Source organism: Taudactylus pleione, unplaced genomic scaffold (genome assembly GCF_031769625.1).
Source record: "Taudactylus pleione unplaced genomic scaffold, aTauple2 ptg001423l, whole genome shotgun sequence".
In the NCBI taxonomy this organism is placed as follows: Eukaryota; Metazoa; Chordata; class Amphibia; order Anura; family Myobatrachidae; genus Taudactylus; species Taudactylus pleione.
The window spans coordinates 220,516-239,737 of NW_028285822.1; the positions used below are offsets into that span (position 1 = coordinate 220,516).

General features: G+C 42.3%; 1 protein-coding gene across 1 annotated transcript in view; it reads left to right on the forward strand.

Moving 5' to 3' along the window:
- Positions 1 to 18,698, forward strand: part of LOC148442657 (troponin I, slow skeletal muscle-like) — a 32,815-nt gene extending 14,117 nt beyond the window's left edge. Inside the window, exons 4-6 of the mRNA XM_088463670.1 lie at positions 4,935 to 5,111; positions 16,081 to 16,192; positions 18,488 to 18,698. Coding sequence (XP_088319796.1) covers positions 4,935 to 5,111; positions 16,081 to 16,188 — 285 coding nt within the window. The 3' untranslated portion in view covers positions 16,189 to 16,192; positions 18,488 to 18,698. The remainder of the gene's footprint in view (positions 1 to 4,934; positions 5,112 to 16,080; positions 16,193 to 18,487) is intronic.
- Positions 18,699 to 19,222: the final 524 nt, after the last annotated feature.

Below are 19,222 nucleotides of genomic sequence, written 5' to 3' on the forward strand. Positions count from 1 at the left end.
AGCCTGGTCTGGTATTGGAAAATAGGGGGAAAACAGCGCAGGGTTCTCCCTATTCTCCAATAACCAGCAACAGGCTGAACCAGCTGGGGGGATAATGCCATAGCAGGTAGACAAACAGCTCAAAAAAAATGTAGCCTCATTCTGATAGCCCTAGGACTCTTTCCACACCCCTGCTCGATGTGTGTGGGGTAATAAATTTGTATAATAATAGAATAAATGTGTTTTGTTGCTGCCAAACTACTAGTCCCAGCATGCCCAGTCAAGCACAAATATAATAGCTGTCAGTGCATGCTGGCATTTGGTCTACCAAAAGTTCTAGCATGCCCTGGCATCTAGGGCTGATAGCATCTAGACCTGCAGTCCACCCGTAAAAAAATATATTAATGATCAATACATATTTACATATGGTCCATGTAGAATCAACGATCCTGCCTTTGAAGGAGTTCCCGGAGCTATTCAATTGGCTGCGCTGTTAGTTAGGCTCGATGTCAGGATTCAGCCTGGGATCAGCCATTACTCAATGAGGCGCCGGATTCCCCTGACTAGCAGCACGATCACACGCCAGGTGTGGTGGTGGGTTACATGCTGAGTATTATCCCGGGGGCCTTGTTAACAATCCTTCATATCGGAGTTCCCACGGCGGTGGTCATGGGCGCAGCCATGATGTTTTCTCACCTGACCGGACCCTCCACCAATAGTAGCCTTGCCAGCTCTCAGCTGACACTCTCTGCCAATGGACAGCTACCTAAGGGTATTAAACAGGAAACAGGAAGTCGCCTAAACAACTTATTTTCTCCAGTAGCTGCTAGCTTCAAATTACTGTTACCGCCTCCATGCTGTTGTATCCTCAGTGTGCTTTACCAGTCTCTGTGATATTCTTCAGTGATATTCAGCCTCGGTCACTACCGATACTCTTCAGTGATTTTCAACATCAGTCACTACCGATATTCTTCAGTGATATTCAGCATCGGTCACTATCGATATTCTTCAGTGATAATCAACATCAGTCACTAACAATATTCTTCAGGAATATTCAACATTGGTCACTACCGATACTGCTCAGAGATATTCAACATCGGTTCTACATGGGTGATTACCGATATTCACCATTGATAATCTCCAGCCACTCAGTGGTCTTTCTAATCTCCCTGTCAGTTGCTAATTCCTGTTCAGGGGGCCACGACATGCTCATTGGGCGCAGCTAAACCCATATCCAAATTGGAGGGTTCACTAGTGAAAACCTCCAATGAGTTAGACTCCATGCCTCTGGTCAGGTCTCATCAACACCCAGAATTAGCCAATGAGGAAGTCATTGTATCACAATACATAAATAATAGTGAACCCAACAACCACTTAAAAAATACATACTAAAACATGAACAATTTATGTAAATATATAAGAAAAAAATAAACAGAAAAAATGGAAAAAAAACTTTTTGAAAAAACTTTTTATAAAAAATGATTCAGATGATTATATTAATTTAGTCCCTTAGGGGCCACTGTCTCCAGCATGTGTATCCAATGGGATTCTCTTTTAAGTAACAAGAGATCATGATCCCCACCCCTCTTGGATGGAGGGATCCAGTCAATCATCATATATTTAAGGGACGCCACTTGGTGACCTTTAAATAATAAGTGGGCTGCCACTGGCTTGTCTGTACCCTTCTTCTCACTGTAGTGCCCCAGTTTACATCATACCACACAGAAACCCCTGTTCACATATGGCATAGTTTAGTTTTATGATCATTTGTGTTTTGCATATTAACTACTTAACTGTTGGGTTTGTTTTTCAAAAATTACATGAAAACTTAGATTTTTAAAACTTAATTAAGTAAAAAAAAAAAAACATATCTAAATTTTTCTTTACTGAAAAAAATATGCCTAGGAGGCGTCTAGCCCCAATCCCCCCCCCCTCCAGGTGTCCATATGCCCCCATTGTAACAGTACAGTACTTCACCATCAACACAACAATGGCAATAGAAACCGCAGTGAAAATAGATCCAGCAGGATATTACCTACTCCTCCATAGTGGTAATAGTTCCCGTAGTGGTATTACCACCCCACACCTGTCTATGGTTCCCAGTGTGAAATCACCCAACACTCAAGCAGAGCACATAGGAGTGGGTCTCAAGGGGCACTGACTATCAGTGACCCAACTGGTCTCCTCACTCAAAGTGTGGAAAACGAAGAATAGTGAACACAGGAGGAATTTCTGTGCACTATTTCCCCTTTTTTGCTCTTGATTTTGACTTTACATGCGAACGATATCTGGGTTGCAAAATCAGAGGCTGCTACTTTGCTGCGCTGGGATCAGACAAGCAGAAATAAATTCTGATTTCCTATTAAAGTTCCAGGGGACGGAGAAGGAGGGCACATTCACATGGGGTGCAACAGCGTTAGAAAAAGCCCATCTGGCTGTAGTTGTATCCCAACTGATCAGTTAAATTCAGTTTTATGTTGTACTAAAAAATCTGCCTATAGTATGTGTATGTTTTCATATCTACAGTATGTTTATATTGCATTACAATCATACTATGGGGGGGAATTCAGTTAGCCACAATAAAACGTTAAGTTAACGTGCATTAACATAACGCACCTATCGCCTGTTCATTTCACTTATTACCTGTATGCGCGCTCCCGTTCAACAACCAATTCAATTAGAATAGTAGTTTTCCGGCATTCGGGCAATAATTCTTGCAGGTGTTACATGCGTTAAGTTGAGGTGAAAACTGGGAATTCAGGGCCTGATTCAGAGCCGGACGCTCTTTCAGAGCTCTCGCTCTGAATCAGTGCCCTCCTTCTCTTTTATAGAGCGGCCTCCTGGCCGCTCGCATAGCTGTGGGTGACCACCCACAGCTATAGCGAGCGGCCAAAAAGATGGTCGCGATGGTCAAGACCATCGCGACCATCGGGCTTGCGACGAGACCCTTGTGGTAGGGTCTCGTTGCTGCAAGCCCTGGAGTGCTTTTGGCTCTATCAGAGCCGAGAGCACTCCCACTGACATCACTTGTGATGTCAGTGGGGCCGGCCCCAGACGGTAGGCTTTCCCATGGGAACGCCTCCATCTGGGCAGCCACGCCCCCGGCTCACCCACCAAAGGGGGTGTGCTGTCACTCACCATCGACAGCACGCCCCCTTTGTAGCGAGACCCATAGCAACGGCTTGCCCGGCGCTATCTGGGTCTCGCTCATGCGCACGACGGAGCCGCCTCCGGACGCTCTGACAGAGCGCTCGCTCTGAATCAGGGCCGTCCTTCTTGATTTTTAGAGCAGCCTCCTGGCCGCTCGTATAGCTGTGGGTGACCACCCACAGCTATAGCGAGCGGCCAGGAAGATGGTCGCGATGGTCATGACCATCGCGACATTCGGGCTTGCGACGAGACCCTTGTGGTAGGGTCTCGTTGTCGCAAGCCCTAGAGTGGTTCGGCTCAAACAGAGCCGAAAGCACTCCCACTGACACTTGTGATGTCAGTGGGGCCGGCCCCAGACGGTAGGCATTCCCATGGGAATGCCTCCGTCTGGGCAGCCACCCCCCGGCATGCCCACCAAATGGGGCATGCTGTCACTTAACATCGACAGCACGCCCCCTTTGGTGCGAGACCCGGAGCGACGGTTTGCCCGCTGCTGTCCGGGTCTCGCGCATGCACACGACGGAGCTGGCTCCGTCGTGCGCATGCGCACTGGGCCAACATCGACCCGCTTGCGAGCGGGTCTGAATCAGGCCCTCATTGTGTTTACCAGCCAAAAATGCTAACTAATATAGGATAACAGTATATAAGTCTGTCATAGGCCAAAAGCAAACTATTTGGGGCTCTTAAAGTGTGTCAAATGTCTGTTTCAATAGCAGTGAAAAAAATCATAGAAAGCAAGTCTTTTTCAGCAAATGAAATGCTGTAGTAGAATTAGGGGTGCAGAAAAATGCATATCAGTTTATTTTGGGTCATTTTACTTTACTGTTAAAAAAAAAGTGTTAAAAAACACCTGTAACTGCCACCTGCAATGTTTAAAACACCTGCCCCATCCATACAGCACCCCCATATTCCTGCCCCACATCTTTTATCCCATTATTCTGCACTTTGCAGAATTTCACCCTCAAAGTGACATGTTATTATTGACCAAATTAAGCTAATTAAAAACTTCTAAGTGTCTAATCAATCATTAGAGAGGGTGTCCCAGTGGTTCTGAACCAAGTGCCTGATTCCCTCACAGATCGCAATTGCTTAAATATGCTAATGCCTTCCAAAGCTTCCCGAAGCATAGGGACGCCCACTGTTTCCTTCTCATATCCATCCGACGACTACAACAGCGTAACCATGGGTACTTTCCATGCACACAGCATGTAAGGCAAGTCTGACCAGCACAAACACTGCAGCTCTCCTGACACACAGAGAGGTCTCATGATGCGAAGGAGATTGAAATGGCGTTTAAACGGTCAGACATGCCTGCGGTTTTCTAACCACCCTCCTGTTACGACCACCACTTCGCGAGTGGTTCCTCTGTACGAATGTTATCGCAATGCATCCGCTGCATTTGCGCACATGCGCATTCACAAACAATTGCTCACTCTGCGCAAATATCGGCATTTTGTCTGTCTCTGAATCAGGTTCCAAGACCTTAAAATACCTTTTACCTTAAAATAGGGATTTTCCCAAACTTTTTATCTGCTCAGGAGGTCCCGAAAAAAAAGATGCGTTAACCGAAATGCAGAATTAGCGCACGTTAACTGGGTGGCTAATTTAATATTTTTTTAATTCCCCCCTATATCTACTTGTAGTAATCTTAACTATTGCTCTTCACTCAAGTGTTAACAGAATTAATCAATTATACTGCTAGTGTTTCTGCCACAACAGAAGAACATTTCCTAAAATTACATTACATGCTCCTCATGGCATGCCAAAAAAACCCATATTTCTAAACAACATCTTTTCCATGATAGATTCAAGATCTGAAGATGAAGGTATTGGATCTGCGCGGGAAGTTTAAAAGGCCTGCACTGCGCAGGGTGCGAGTATCCGCTGATGCTATGCTCCGTGCTCTTCTGGGCTCCAAACACAAGGTCTCCATGGATTTGCGTGCTAACTTGAAATCTGTGAAGAAGGAGGATACTGAGAAGGTATATATTGTTTCTTTTTTTTTCAGAACACTCAGAGCAAAATAAAGATCTGCTGTAATCACTGCCTCCATTGTTAAATGCCTAAATATATTGTGTGGGGGTGTCAGTGATGTGCCTCCCTTGTTCTCTGTTTTGCCCTAGCTAGCTCTTGGATGTAGGTACAGGTAAACAGGTAGCCCCCACACATTTTGGATCTGCAGTGTAAACAAGTGTTGCAGTGTTTGGTGGCAGACCATCTTACACATGCAAGCAGTATTCTCTTTTATCTCCACTCCGACATATGACTTAAATTACAGTGTTACTTAACAAACACAATTGTCCACCTTACTCCTGCACAGTCTGTAGATTACTAATAGAACAGTTCCATAATCTTTGCTTCTCCATACTTTACGTAGATACTGTAGTTCAACTGCAATTGAATGGCTAAACAGTGTAGCAGCATACTGTAAAATCAGCTCCTCTCTCCTCCTATGCACAGATGTAAGTATACACATTAGCTGCAGGTAAATGCAATATATCCAAACCAGGGGCCTGATTCAGCAGTGCACGCTAGTGCACTGCTGAATACAGATTCCTGATGTTTTTCGAATCTGTGCAGGTACCAGACCCGCTCTGTGCATGTGCAGAACGGGTCTGCGAGTCAGCTTGCAAACTGGCAGCAGACTGTCAGTGATTGACAGTCTGCTGCCGTTTGAAGGCGGGGAGGGGGCGGCGACAGCCTCCGTTACCTGAAACAGAGGTGTATCGCCGCCATTGTGGGGGAAGGAAGAGGACATGATCTCCGTTGGTTGACAAAGAGACCAACATCTCCGTATACACAAAATAGAAGAGGACCCAAACAACTCTCATTACGAAAATCTAGCTAGACTTTCACTCGAACAAGGGTGGATAAACACAACAAGAGGTAGCCACACAACTACAAACCAACAAACCATAACAAACTCTGAACCACTACTTCCCAAACCAATGACATCACTATGACACAACAATTCATCAAAACCATGAACAATGGGCGCTTCATTTTTTGACGACATTACACTACTGAATAAAGGACTAAAGTTCGCTCCGCATAAAGAACTCAATAAATTTGAGGCCTACCTTGATGTGCACAGGTTCATTAGATGCCAACACTAAAAAAGTACTTCATGTCACATCCAGCCGGTAAATCACCACCACAAGGAGAACCTGATAAATACAAGCACTCTACACTCAAACCACGATCCAACTTTTACCCTAGCCACCTCAAAGGACGATTTAGTCCATACTTTGGAAACACTAGTCATGGACGACGTCAACAAAATACCCACACCCAAAAAGAACAAAAACCTGACTATAAATGAACAGAGAGCACTTAAGGAACTACAACAAAATGGCAATCTCATAAGTCCTATTAAACAAAGCTGACTACATTGCGGAATCACAACGACTACTCCAAGACACACATACATACGAGATACTCAAACAAGACCCAAACCAATCCTTCCACAATAGATTACACAACATATTAAAGACCGGACTGAAGGAGGGTATCCTGACGAAACAAGAGTTTGACTTCATACACAACCCACATCCCATCATTCCGGTATTCTACTACCTCCCAAAAATACATAAAAACACCACCAATCCCCCAGGCAGACCCATCATATCCGGTATCAACTCCATGACAGCAAACCTTTCACAGTACATAGACCACTTCCTACAACCATACGTCAAACAACAACAATCATACCTACAGGACACCACACACATACTCAAAATACTAGAAGAGGTCACCTGGGGTGATGACTACTGGTTGCTGACAAGCGATGTCACATCACTCTACACAATCATCGATCACACACAAGGACTGGAAAGCATTAAAGATTTTTTAGACCACACATTAGATCCACTACAAACTCAATTCATCCTAACAGGTGAAGACTACATACTAACATAAAGACCGAAACGCATTGGAGAAGCCTGCACCTACTACCTACTATCCACCAAACATCACCAGCAACACAGTGACTCAGACCGCAATGCCCAGCAAGGTCTGATCCGAAGTCCCCACACACCACGCCAGCAGCATATCTGACAGACACGTGGTGCTACCACATGTGTCTAGATTGTCTGCCCCCTACAAGCTTGTAGGTCATATACGCGCCGACAGGACCTAATACCCGGCTCAAGACACAGACACCATGGGACCGTGGGGTCGGATCCAGCTCCAGTCACTGCACCGCATTGCTGCACCATCACGCTCATCAGGAGCCCAGGCAGCTACATTAGCACAAGCGTCCCCCTGCATGGCACCCATGGGATTGTGGAGGAATTGCATCTGCCAGCAGGCTACATTGACTTACACCAGAAGTGAGGGACCTGCTCCCTACCACAGACCAAGTACACCTACCAGTAGGTAAGCATACCCCATCACCAGTGCGGGACGTCGCAAACTGGAGGGACTCCTGACATAACAATAAGGCAATCCCGGTTCCTAAGTCTGTAGACCATAGGTCCAGCAGGGGAACGTACAGTAGTAAGGACCGCATGTTAAGGAGCCCTCTGAAAGGGTCTACCAATTTCCCAACCGAGGATTGGACCTAACCACTATTATTAAGAGGACTGAACTACCACATACCCATCCATTCAGCCAGGAATATATTATCCCTCATCATCATCACCAAACCCAGGGGAGCACTGTGTCTCCCCCAATCAAAATAATTAAAAATAAGAAAAAAAATAGGTCTGGTCTCATACGTGCATTCATTAGCCTCTTTTGTTCACCTTGCACTTGGTCAGATGCCATTTATTTAGCCTACTGCTCCAAGCACCATCTACACCCACCCCTGTATTTGACATAACTCCATATGCACATAGTTAATACTAACGACATCACCATACCATAGACGAGTCATTAATATGCAATTCACCACCATACACAATGAAGTCGATGGGACTGCAAGTTCTCAGAAAAAATTAAAATGTCATCAAGATAAACCACAATATAAATGTAAAGGACATCTCTGAAAATTTCATTGACATAACCCTGGAAAACAGCTAGTGCATTACACAAACCAAAAGGCATAACCAAATACTCAAAATGGCCATTCCGAGTGTTGAACGTGGTTTTCCTCTCATCCCCCGCCTTGATGCGGATCAAATTGTAGGCCCCACAGAGGTCTAATTTTGTGAAAAAACATGCCCTGCGAACCTTGTCGAAGAATTCCGAGATGAGTGGCAGGGGGTATCTGTTTTTAACAGTGATTTGATTGAGTCCATGGTAATCTATACAGGGTCTGAGACCCCCTTCTTTTTTTTTTTCACAAAAAAGAATACGGCCCCAGCAGGAGAAGAAGATATCTGATAAAACCCTTGGCAAGGTTTTCTTTTATGTAACTGTTTCCGGAACCAAAAGAGGGCAAATATGGCCATGGAGTGGCATTTTCCCGGGAATGAGATCAATGCTACAATCCCAAGGGCGATGAGGAGGCAATTTGTCTGCAGCCTGTTCATCAAAGACATCAGCAAAATCTTGATATGGTTCAGGCAAACAGGGGTCCGGATTAACTTTCAATTGATCGGAACTAAGAGACTTAAGAGAGAATCCAGTTGAGATTTGATGGGTTTGTACAGAAAGCACATGGAACAGGCATCGATAAAACTAATTAGAACCCCAAGCTACTGTAGGATTTGCATGGTAGACCAATTTAATGTGGGGTTGTGATTTTTAAGCCAAGGCAGACCTAAGATTAGATCATAGGAGGTTTTAGATAGAAGTAGGAATTCTAACATTTCTTTATGAATGCATCCTACTCGAAGTGTAACAAGGTAACAAGTGTAACAACTGAAGAAATAGTTCCTCCAAGGATGACATTACCCTCTACTCCCGAGACAGCCAGCTTGCCAGGAAGGATGGTAACTGATATTCCCAGGACAAGTACCTGAGGTTCAGAGATAAAATTCCCGGCGGCTCCGGAATCTACCAAGGCTTTACAATTTTTGGTTCTAGTCTTGTAAAGAATAGACACCGGTAAAAGACTATCCATTAAATGGGATGGCTTGATTAACACCCCCAACCAGACGCTCATAGAACCAGTTAGGGTCTCGCATTTCCCGAGAGAAGAGGACAATTTTTAAGAATATGGTCAGGAGCGGCACAGTAAAGGCAAAGCTTGTCCTGGAACCAGCAGGTTCACTCAGCCATGGTTAAACGAGATTTATTGACCTGCATAGGTTTGTCTTAGTTGCCGGAGAGGAAGAGCATGTATTTGGGAAAAAATGATCCTTGAAATTATCCTGTCGTCCTCTACTAGCCAGCCGCTCTCTGTGGCGTAATATCAGTTTTAATACACAGAGAGATTACTATGAGAGAGACAGAGAAAAAGACTCTGGAACATCCTGAGAGGCTAACTAGTCTTTCATCTTTTCAGATAGTCCATGTAGAAAGGCAGCCTTGAGAGCTTTTAATTCGGAAGCAATCATTTGGAATTGACCACGTACTGACCCACAGTACGTGTTACTTGTTGGACTCGAAGGAGATTGGAGAAGGCCAAGGCAAAATTCTTTTGAAGGAAGAAATACAATTTTCATAATTAGAAACTAAAGGATCTGCCCGTTCCCATAATGGGGAGACCCAATCCAAGGTGGTTCCAGTCAGTAACGAAATGACGTAAGCAACTTACGACCTAGACGTAGGGAAGTTCTGTGGCAGACACTCAGATTGGATCTCGCATTGATTGATGAACCCCGGCAGCATCTAGAGTTTCCATCAAAGCGCTCGTGTGATGCCAACTGAAGATGAAACTTCTGATTCACTGTAGCTGCCCAGAAAGTTCCTGGAGATATTGAGCTACCTCATGTTGTGCTACCTCCTGATTCTCCATATGAGAGGTGAGATCTTGCAACGCCCCTGCACCCTGAGACCCTGTGGCTTCCATTGGGCCTGTACAAACTGTCTTATTCGTGTTAGGGAGATCTCCTACTGAGGAGCTGAAAGTCAAGGTCCCGGGTTGGGAAATGAACCAGAGATGAGGAGCCTGGATATATGTCCTCAGTAGGAAAGGTGTTCTCCAGAGCTGCCGGGAGCTGTTCACCAGTGACCCCTCCAATTGGAAGTTTTAGCTGCACCCAGCAGGCAGTTTGTGGCCCTTTGGTCAGGTATATGGTACAAGTGGGAATAGAGGAACACAATCACAGGAGAGCCACAGTGGAATAGCACTAATAGAACTAAGCTGCGTATAGAGGGCCTGATTCAGAGCAGCTCGTAAGCGGCCGCTCGTTCGCTATGAGCAATGTTCGCACAACTGTGCATGCATATGGGTCCTAATGCGCAAACCAGTTATTGCGGTCTAAAATCGTGCGCTCACAAAATAGCGAGGGGCTGCTAATTTGATTGACAGAATGTACCGTTTGTGGGTGGTAACAGGGGAAGGTGCTTGAAAACGGGGGAGTGGAGATCCGAATGCAGGCGTGCCTAACAGGAAAAAGGGCGTTTAATGGGAGTGCATAATTAGTAAAGGAGCATCATCGAACACGTCAGTTGGTTGTCTTTTAGCCTGAACTGCTCGCTGTGATAGTGGTAGGAAAATCCTACCATAAGCACTGCGAGCAGTTCAGATGCCTTTCGATGTACCCGATTAATCAAATAAATACCGGAGATGACGTGTGATGCGAACGGCAAAGGGGCGTCTTTACAAAATAGCTCAGACATAGAGCATCAACAAACCGCAATGAACGAGCGCTCAATTTAAATAGCCGGCCCCATTTTTGGAACGACCGTCCGCAAATAGCGTCCGGCTCTGAATCAGGCCCAGAGTGCGCTTGATGCAAATCCTGTGGTAACATTGGCACAGGAAAGAAATAACATGAGACAGTATTTGATGAAGGTACTGAGGGCCTTAATCAGCTGTGCATGCTAGTGCACTGCTGAATGCAGATTCCCAATGTTCGGGAATCTGCGCAGGCGCCAGACCTATTCTGCGCATGGAAATGGTTCCCTTGTATTTATTGATGATGTGACTGCTGACAAAAGCAGCAGAATGAATTCTGAAGTGTTTCGGGCAATATTATACTTTTATTCAGTCAAATGCTTCAGAACTCATTGGACGGCGCTTCACAGTGCAGATGGACAATGACCCGAAACATACTGCAAAAGCAACCAAAGAGTTTTTTAAGGCTAAAAAGTGGAATGTTATGCAATGGCCAAGTCAATCCCCTGACCTGAATCCGATTGAGCATGCATTTCACTTGATGAAGACAAAACTGAAGGGAAAATGCCCCAAGAACAAGCAGGAACTGAAGACATTTGCAGTAGAGGCCTGGCAGAGCATCACCAGGGATGAAACCCAGCATCTGGTGATGTCTATGCGTTCCAGACTTCAGGCTGTAATTGCCTGCAAAGGATTTGCAAGAAAGTATTAAAAAGTGAAAGTTAGATTTAGGATTGTTTAGTTTGTCCCATTACTTTTGGCCCCTTAAAAAGTGGGAGGCACATGTAGAAACCGTTGTAATTCCTACACCGTTCACCTGATTTGGATGTAATTACCCTCAAATTAAATCTGAAAGTCTGCAGTTAAAGCACATCTTGTTTGTTTTAATTCTGTCAATGTCCCAATATTTATGCACCTGACTGTATATGTAAATATTGGGCTCTATAGCAGTGCATCCCTAACAGTGCACGTTTTCCAGATCTCCTAGTTGGTGTACAGGTTATTTATTACTGGCTGATACATGTTAACAGATCCACAGGTGGTGCTAATTATTTCATTTGAGATAATGAGAAGATCATGTAGCACTAGTAAAATTCTATTCTATTACTATTTCTACTGTGGTCATGGTATGTGCTGGGAAGGGGGAATTCCAGGCAGATGGAAACTCCCTCTGCGTTTGCCTATGGCTCTCCCCCTTTGGCATAGGAGACTGCTCGGGCTTCTGCTTTAGCAGCCTCGGACAGTCTCCCAGTGCAGACCAGCACACAGCAGCATGTGAGCTGGGCTGCTGTGAATGGGGAGCTGTGCCGGGCCCGGGCAAGTAGTACCCGTTCACGGCTCCCCCCAATTTCGGTGCCCCTGTGTACAGGCGATCGGCTGATCACCCGTACACACCTGCCGATGGACAGATATGTCTGCAGACATATCTGTTCATTGGCTGTGCTGCACAGCCAATGTGATATGTCTGTGAACGACGTTGTTCACAGACATATCGTCTGTACACACTGACCGATGGGATCATGATATATCGGCCAGTGTGTACCCAGCATTAGCAAGAAAGATGTTACTGTTCAGAGAAATCACTCAGGGTAATTAACTTTAGCAAGACAGCTTGCAGTGATATCCACTCTTCCCTTCATTGCATACAGGTCCACCCTGCATCAATGTAATGCTGATCAATGTAAGATCAACAAGTTAATTGAGAATAGAGGGAGATTACTGTACATATCCAATGTTTAACCTTGTAAACCCTATGTGTTTGTATACACTACAGACACTTGGTGGCACCATATAAATATATATAAAAGATAATAGTAATATTATAATAATAATATCATGCTTGCTTACACTGCCAGAATGTTCATGAGACTAATTGATTTTGGAGACAAAGCTGTCCCTGACAAATGTGGTACCCTAGGCAAAATTTAAGATGATGCCACTTAAATTACAGTCAATCCCACCACATATGCTCAAACAGAAAATAGCTTTATAGAAAACACTGCTAAATGCACAAAACACAGAACTATAATATAAATATCAAGGAACTAAACACAGACATATAATATAAATAACAAGAAACTATACAATACAAATAAGGCTATCGTGCAAAAAGAAACAAAAACATCATAACTACTGTACTGTGGTTGTTTAGTACAACGCTTAATACTGATCGAAAATTAATTTTATTCTACAGCCTTACTCATCTTGACTTTCTTTTAACAAAGTCATCAATCATATCATCATATTGCATCTCCCAGGTCACAGGGAGACTATTTCTAAGCATAATTTTCCACTGAAATTCATTTACAGTAATTTTTATATACACAAAAAATTCTTATTTTTTATATATATATATATATATATATATATATATATATATATATATATATGGATGTGTTGATATTAATAGGATATATTTTTTAATATATATAATTTGTATATACTTATCACCTTAAGGACATAAAGTATGTGTTGCTGCACATTATAAACAGTATATCTAATGAATGGGTCCATTATTTTATATATATATATATATATATATATATATATATATATATATATATATATATATATGGGAATATTCACCATTCATAATATTTGACAGGCTCTTACTATATAGATCGTTATTTCAGCACTTCTCTCTCTCCATCTGTTTAGTTTGAACCTTGTGATTGGCTAGAGCCAACACTTGTGATTGTAAAGATTGATGGAGATTGTGATTATGAGGGACTCTATGATAGGTTTTCCAATATCAATATTAACTTGCTCCACGGCAATCTCAGGTTGCCTTGACAAAACTTGTATAGTAAAACGTACGTCGGCGGTGGGAGCAGTTTCACTGCTCTGTCATGCGTGTCTCTCTTTATGAATATATAATTACAGTACCGGTTTACCTATTTCCATGTGTCTAGCAGCGCTATCTTGACGGACAAACAGATAGTCTGTGTATTCATGTAATCTGCAACATAGCGACGCTAATCAGACTGAGCGATACAAAAATACATGTACTAAATCAATGTGCCATGCGAACACTGACTATTATAAGTCAACACACTCAGATCTCACTGATTTACCTATCTCTGTGTGTCCAGTAGTGCTACCCTAACTGACAGACAGAATGTCTGTGCATTAATGCAACTTGGAACACAGGAACGCTACTTAGACTAAATTATACCAAGTGCATGTATCTAGGCAATGCGCTATGTAAATGTTAACTATATCATTAGTTACATCACTCAGCTTGACTTCTGATTCAATGGGGGCTTTTTTTTAGTTAGACATAAGTACTTGCATGATCATTACACTAATATTATTATATCATGTTCAATTATAATATTTATGGTCTGTGAGCTGATGTAATGCTCAATACTTAGAAGATCATAAGGGCACCTATACACCAACCAGGTGCAAGCAAGTATCAATTAAAAGTCACCCCAATCGAAATATTAAAGGGTTCATGCACTGATGTAATTTGCAATAAAGCAGCTCTATTCAGAATAATTGACACATATTCCATGCACTGAGATAATAAGTTAATTATAGCTATACTATTAACCTAAATTAACAAACGTTTCTTAATAACCTACAATACCATTGTGTTACCATCTAATAGGCTTAATTAGTAAACCACTGATCTCATCCAGACCATTACATCTATGGTCTCTGAACTGACATAATGCTCAATATATACTGTATGTATTAACCATAATACTAACATATGTTCATTCTTCAGCCACATTTATGAGTGGAACTGTAAAACAGGGATCACCAATACAACAGTGACTTCTAGTGGTATTAAATGTTTATTTAGACATACTGTCAGGGAAATAAACTTGCAACACTGTTGCTCAACAGGATACTGTTACTAAATTGATACCAGTGTATCAAATGAAATATAACCAGTTCTCCTGAAACTGAACTCTACAATAACATATACGTTTGTTTACTATATCTGCATGATCAGAGTTAAAATTAGACGTATTAAAACTCTGTGGATCTAGGTATAACCAACTAATTAATTTCCAAAGAAATAAAGATTAATTGAGACTTCATGACAAAATATTATTTAATAAGTTTTTAATCCACATAACATGTTATCACTTTTATATTTCACTTTAGGAATTTGATTTTAAATTCAATAAATAAAAGTTACATTTTATATTTATCAACCGTGCGCCACAAAGAGGACATCTTCTTTTCTTTCTTGCCTATTAAGTTTATAAAACTGCAATGTTATTAAAGGTATAACTTGTTGGTGTTTTGCATTTAATAACTTTGCTGTTTTAAAGATGGATGGCAAAATTACCGTGATTGTGTAAACCTGGATTTTATTAAAACACCGCCTACCCACCCTCATCCCCCCAAAGTGTATTTCTGTACCCTAAATGTATTACTAGTATCCACCTTTGATATTATTGTGTTTTTTTATGTTTTGCAGTGTTTTTTGTTTTTCATATAGACTATATTTTCTGTGATAATTCATATCCAAAAGTATAATGAATGTTATGTAGCATCAGTAAGCGCATAAAAGCACATAGAAATCTGGATTTTTTTTGTAATGTATTTCTAAATAGAAACTAACAGTAAAAAAAGATGTATATATCTCTAATATATTTAATATGTCAATTAATTTTTCAAATGGTGAGATATGTACTATGTTCCCCTTATACTATAAATGTTTATAATATGTCTCTAGCTTCAGTTTTGTGTTGTTTACTAACTCTGAACCTGATTCAGAGATGGATGCTAATGCCGCCGCAGCTGCGAATTTGTATGCAGTGGCTGTGCGAAAATTTGTTGTAGCTGTCAGGATTTGTATTGAGACGCCCACCGGGGGCTTTGCAAATACAGGACTGCGTACGAAGACACAGCACCAGGCACAGATCAGTCAGTTATTGGAGATCTGAGTAACCTTATGGTTAGTCACAATGGTCAGCGTTATAGAGACGCTGGAGCCATTTTCAATGCATACGGGATCGCAGTCACAGGCTGAGACACACCCTGAAACTGGTCTTGACACACCTGCGTTTGAGTCACCACACACCAGGTGCCACCCACAGATGGTCCCTGTCTGTCAATAACTTTGCAAATAAATCCTCACAAGAAGCAACAGTGGTAATGAAACTTGATGAATGCGCAATGCAACTATGCTGATAATCTCTCAACTGTTTAAACATCGGCATTGCGTCCATCTCTGAATCAGGCCCTTTGTCAGGGACAGATTTATTCTGTGCGGCTGTTCATCAGTATAAATACCCTGTGTATATTTTTCCATTGAAAAGGAGCGTCCAGTTGAAGTCAGCGATTGGCGTAAGAATGTGGAAGCAATGTCTGGTATGGAGGGCAGGAAAAAGATGTTTGATGCAGCAAAATCTCCTACAGCCCAATAAAAAGGTACATTTCTAAAGAATAACTCCACTTTTGTGAAAAGATTTAAGGGCAAATGTTTAAAATAAATCTTATGGGTCTATTTATCCATCATTATACCTATCCTATGACTAAATTTTTGCTAGATACACTGCCTAGTATAGTGTATTCATAACAACTAAACTACATGGTCTCCATCCATATGAGGGCCGGGTACTATATGCAGATAACTTATATAATAAATATGGTGACACCCAGTAGTGTGCTTGAGAAGTAATCCTATAGAAATAAGCAGATCTTTGCCCTGTCCCCTCTGGCATGTCATCTTACCAACATCATCATTTATATATGGCACATTAGATATATACCATTGGCAAACACCTGTTACCAGTGGCGTAACTAGGGTATTTGGAGCCCAGGGCTAATTTAAAAGTGGAGCCCACCCACCCGCTATATGGGAGCGGCAAAGGTGCGCGCGGCAAAAAATGGGTGTGGTCACTTAAAAATGGGGCATGTCAACATGACACACACCCCTTTATCATCACTCTGAACATTCCTTTCCATATGCACCTTAACCCCAGTAGTGCCCCTTATACAGCAGTACCCAGTCCCCAGTTGTGGTCCCTCATATGCAGGCCCATAGTAGTGCCCCTTTTACAGTACCCCCAGTAGTGGTCCCCATTATGCAGCCCCCCATTAGTTCCCCTTATACAGTACCCCCAGTAGTGGTCCCCCTTATGCAGCCCCTCATTAGTTCACCTTATTCAGTTCCCCCAGTAGTGGTCTCCCTTATGCAGTGCCCCATGTAGTGGTCCCCCCTATGAAGTGCCCCCAGTAGTGGTCCCCCTTATATAGTGCCCCCAGTAGCAGTCCCCGTAATCCAGTGCCCCTTATGCAGTGCCCTTTATATAGTGCCCCCAGTAGTAGTCCCCCTTATGCAGTGCCCCCAGTAGTGGTACCCCCTATGCAGTGCCCTTTATATAGTGCCCCTAGCAGTAGCCCCCCCTAACTGGCAAATATTGCGCCTCAGCTTTCAGAGTTAATACATTACCTTATACAAGAAGATTACTGACTTTAATGGCTGTTAAAGGTGGTTTAATTAAATGAGCAAGGTGGTGATTGTTTGATCTTTTTTAATTACTTATTGGTTTACAACTAGCTTTATTTTTGAGGGACTCTGTGGAGATGAATATGTGACTCAAATAAAAAGCTATGGGGACTGCTTTAAGATAAATAAGATGGGTACCACAGAAGATATCCCTTGGTAAATGTCCCCAAATTTTTTAAAATGTGACATAAATAGACCCCTAAGAAATAATATACAGTATATTGCACTTTTTGAGAATAACATTCGATGCTTAGATTCAACTAAATTACAAAATAATAGGATAGGTAGCCAACTAATATGAATGAGAGATAGCTGGCAATTATACTAGATTCTCAAAAAGCCATGATTAACTATAGATATAGATTATTACCATGAAGGTTGGTGGCTGATATATGAGTCTCCAGTTTTATTATACTTTTTTTGGTAATCTAAATCCAGGTGACAGTTTCAGGAGGCCACTACAAAATGTCCCTATTGCTGCTCCATCTGATGCAGCAGCATGGCATGCAATGTATCACTCTGGTCCTGCAGCCCTGCTCCCAATGCCCTGTTTAAGGATAAATAGTGATGTAACCCTTCTCTAATATGTAGCACTTGGAGGGAATGCATACATACACTTAAAAAAGCGTTGAGAGCAGTGCGGGCGGCTGACTGAGCACCTGCAGTTGGATCATCCTCTGAATTTCACCCACTGTGACCAACCCGCAGATCTCTGTAGGCGTCTCTGACATGACATGATTTGACTGACATTCTATTGCCAGGAACCCCCACAACCTTAGTCTGGCCCAGATTATAGTTTTTTTATTTGATTATTATCTATGTATAGAGTCTGCATGTCTGATGCAGAGCAAGAACAAGAAAGTCTGTGCAAATGTTATGTTTTCATCTTCATGAGGTGGCGTTACGGTAAACATAAAGGCAGTCCTAACTGTGCCCACTATTGCAGAACTTTTATACAGGGCAGATGGATTTGAATTGAATGTCATTTCACAGTTGGTGTTATCAGTGTCTTTTAATGTAATATTATTTTCACATTCTAGGTGCACAAGCTAAACGAATGTAATTTATTTTTCAAACTACGCAAATATGACATTTGAAATAAAACAAGAAACCCTTATTATTATACATTATTTGGTCCTGAATAGACCACTTTAATGATTAACCTAATCAATTCTGATCCAATCTAATCTTTCTATTCTCTTTATTTTTTACAGCACCACATAAATCTTCAATTGCTTTATTTGCTTTCATGTTTATTGTACTCTATTTCCCATGTGCAAAATGTCATTTACCCAGTTTTTCAGATTTTTTTTCTAAAGTTGAAGTTGTTTGCAACTCCCAAGTAAACAGGGCAATCAACATAGCTTTTATCAGAGTCAATGATTTGGACTTTTGGTCTCAACAATAAACACATTTGTAATATTCTGCATCAAATGAAAAGCGTTGTTGTGTTTTTATTATAGAAAAACTATAACTAATATCTAAAGCTTATCAGATTATCAAAATATCCCTGATGTTAACTGAATGTTTGATGTCTCATTTAATTTATACCGATGGGACTTATTGCTTGTTTTAAATTGTGTTGCTGTGGCCTAGTGTTGCAGCGCGCTGGACACCGGTTGTTACTTACCGGGTCCGATGCCGCTGGGGACCTGGCCATCGGGCAGTAGGCATGCAGTTCCTGGCACACCCTGCTGACAGCCTCTGAGGGTCATGTACAATAAGGAAGAAAGGCCCTGATTCAGAGCCGGACGCTCTGACAGAACGCTTGCTCTGAATCAGGGCAACTTTTTTTTTTTTTATGGAGCGGCCTCCTGGCTGCTCGCATTGCTGTGGGTTGTACACCCACAGCTAATGCGAGAGGCCAGGATGATGGTCGCGATGGTCAAGACCATCGCGACCATTGGGCTTGCAACGAGACCCTTGTGGTAGGGTCTCGTGGCCGCAAG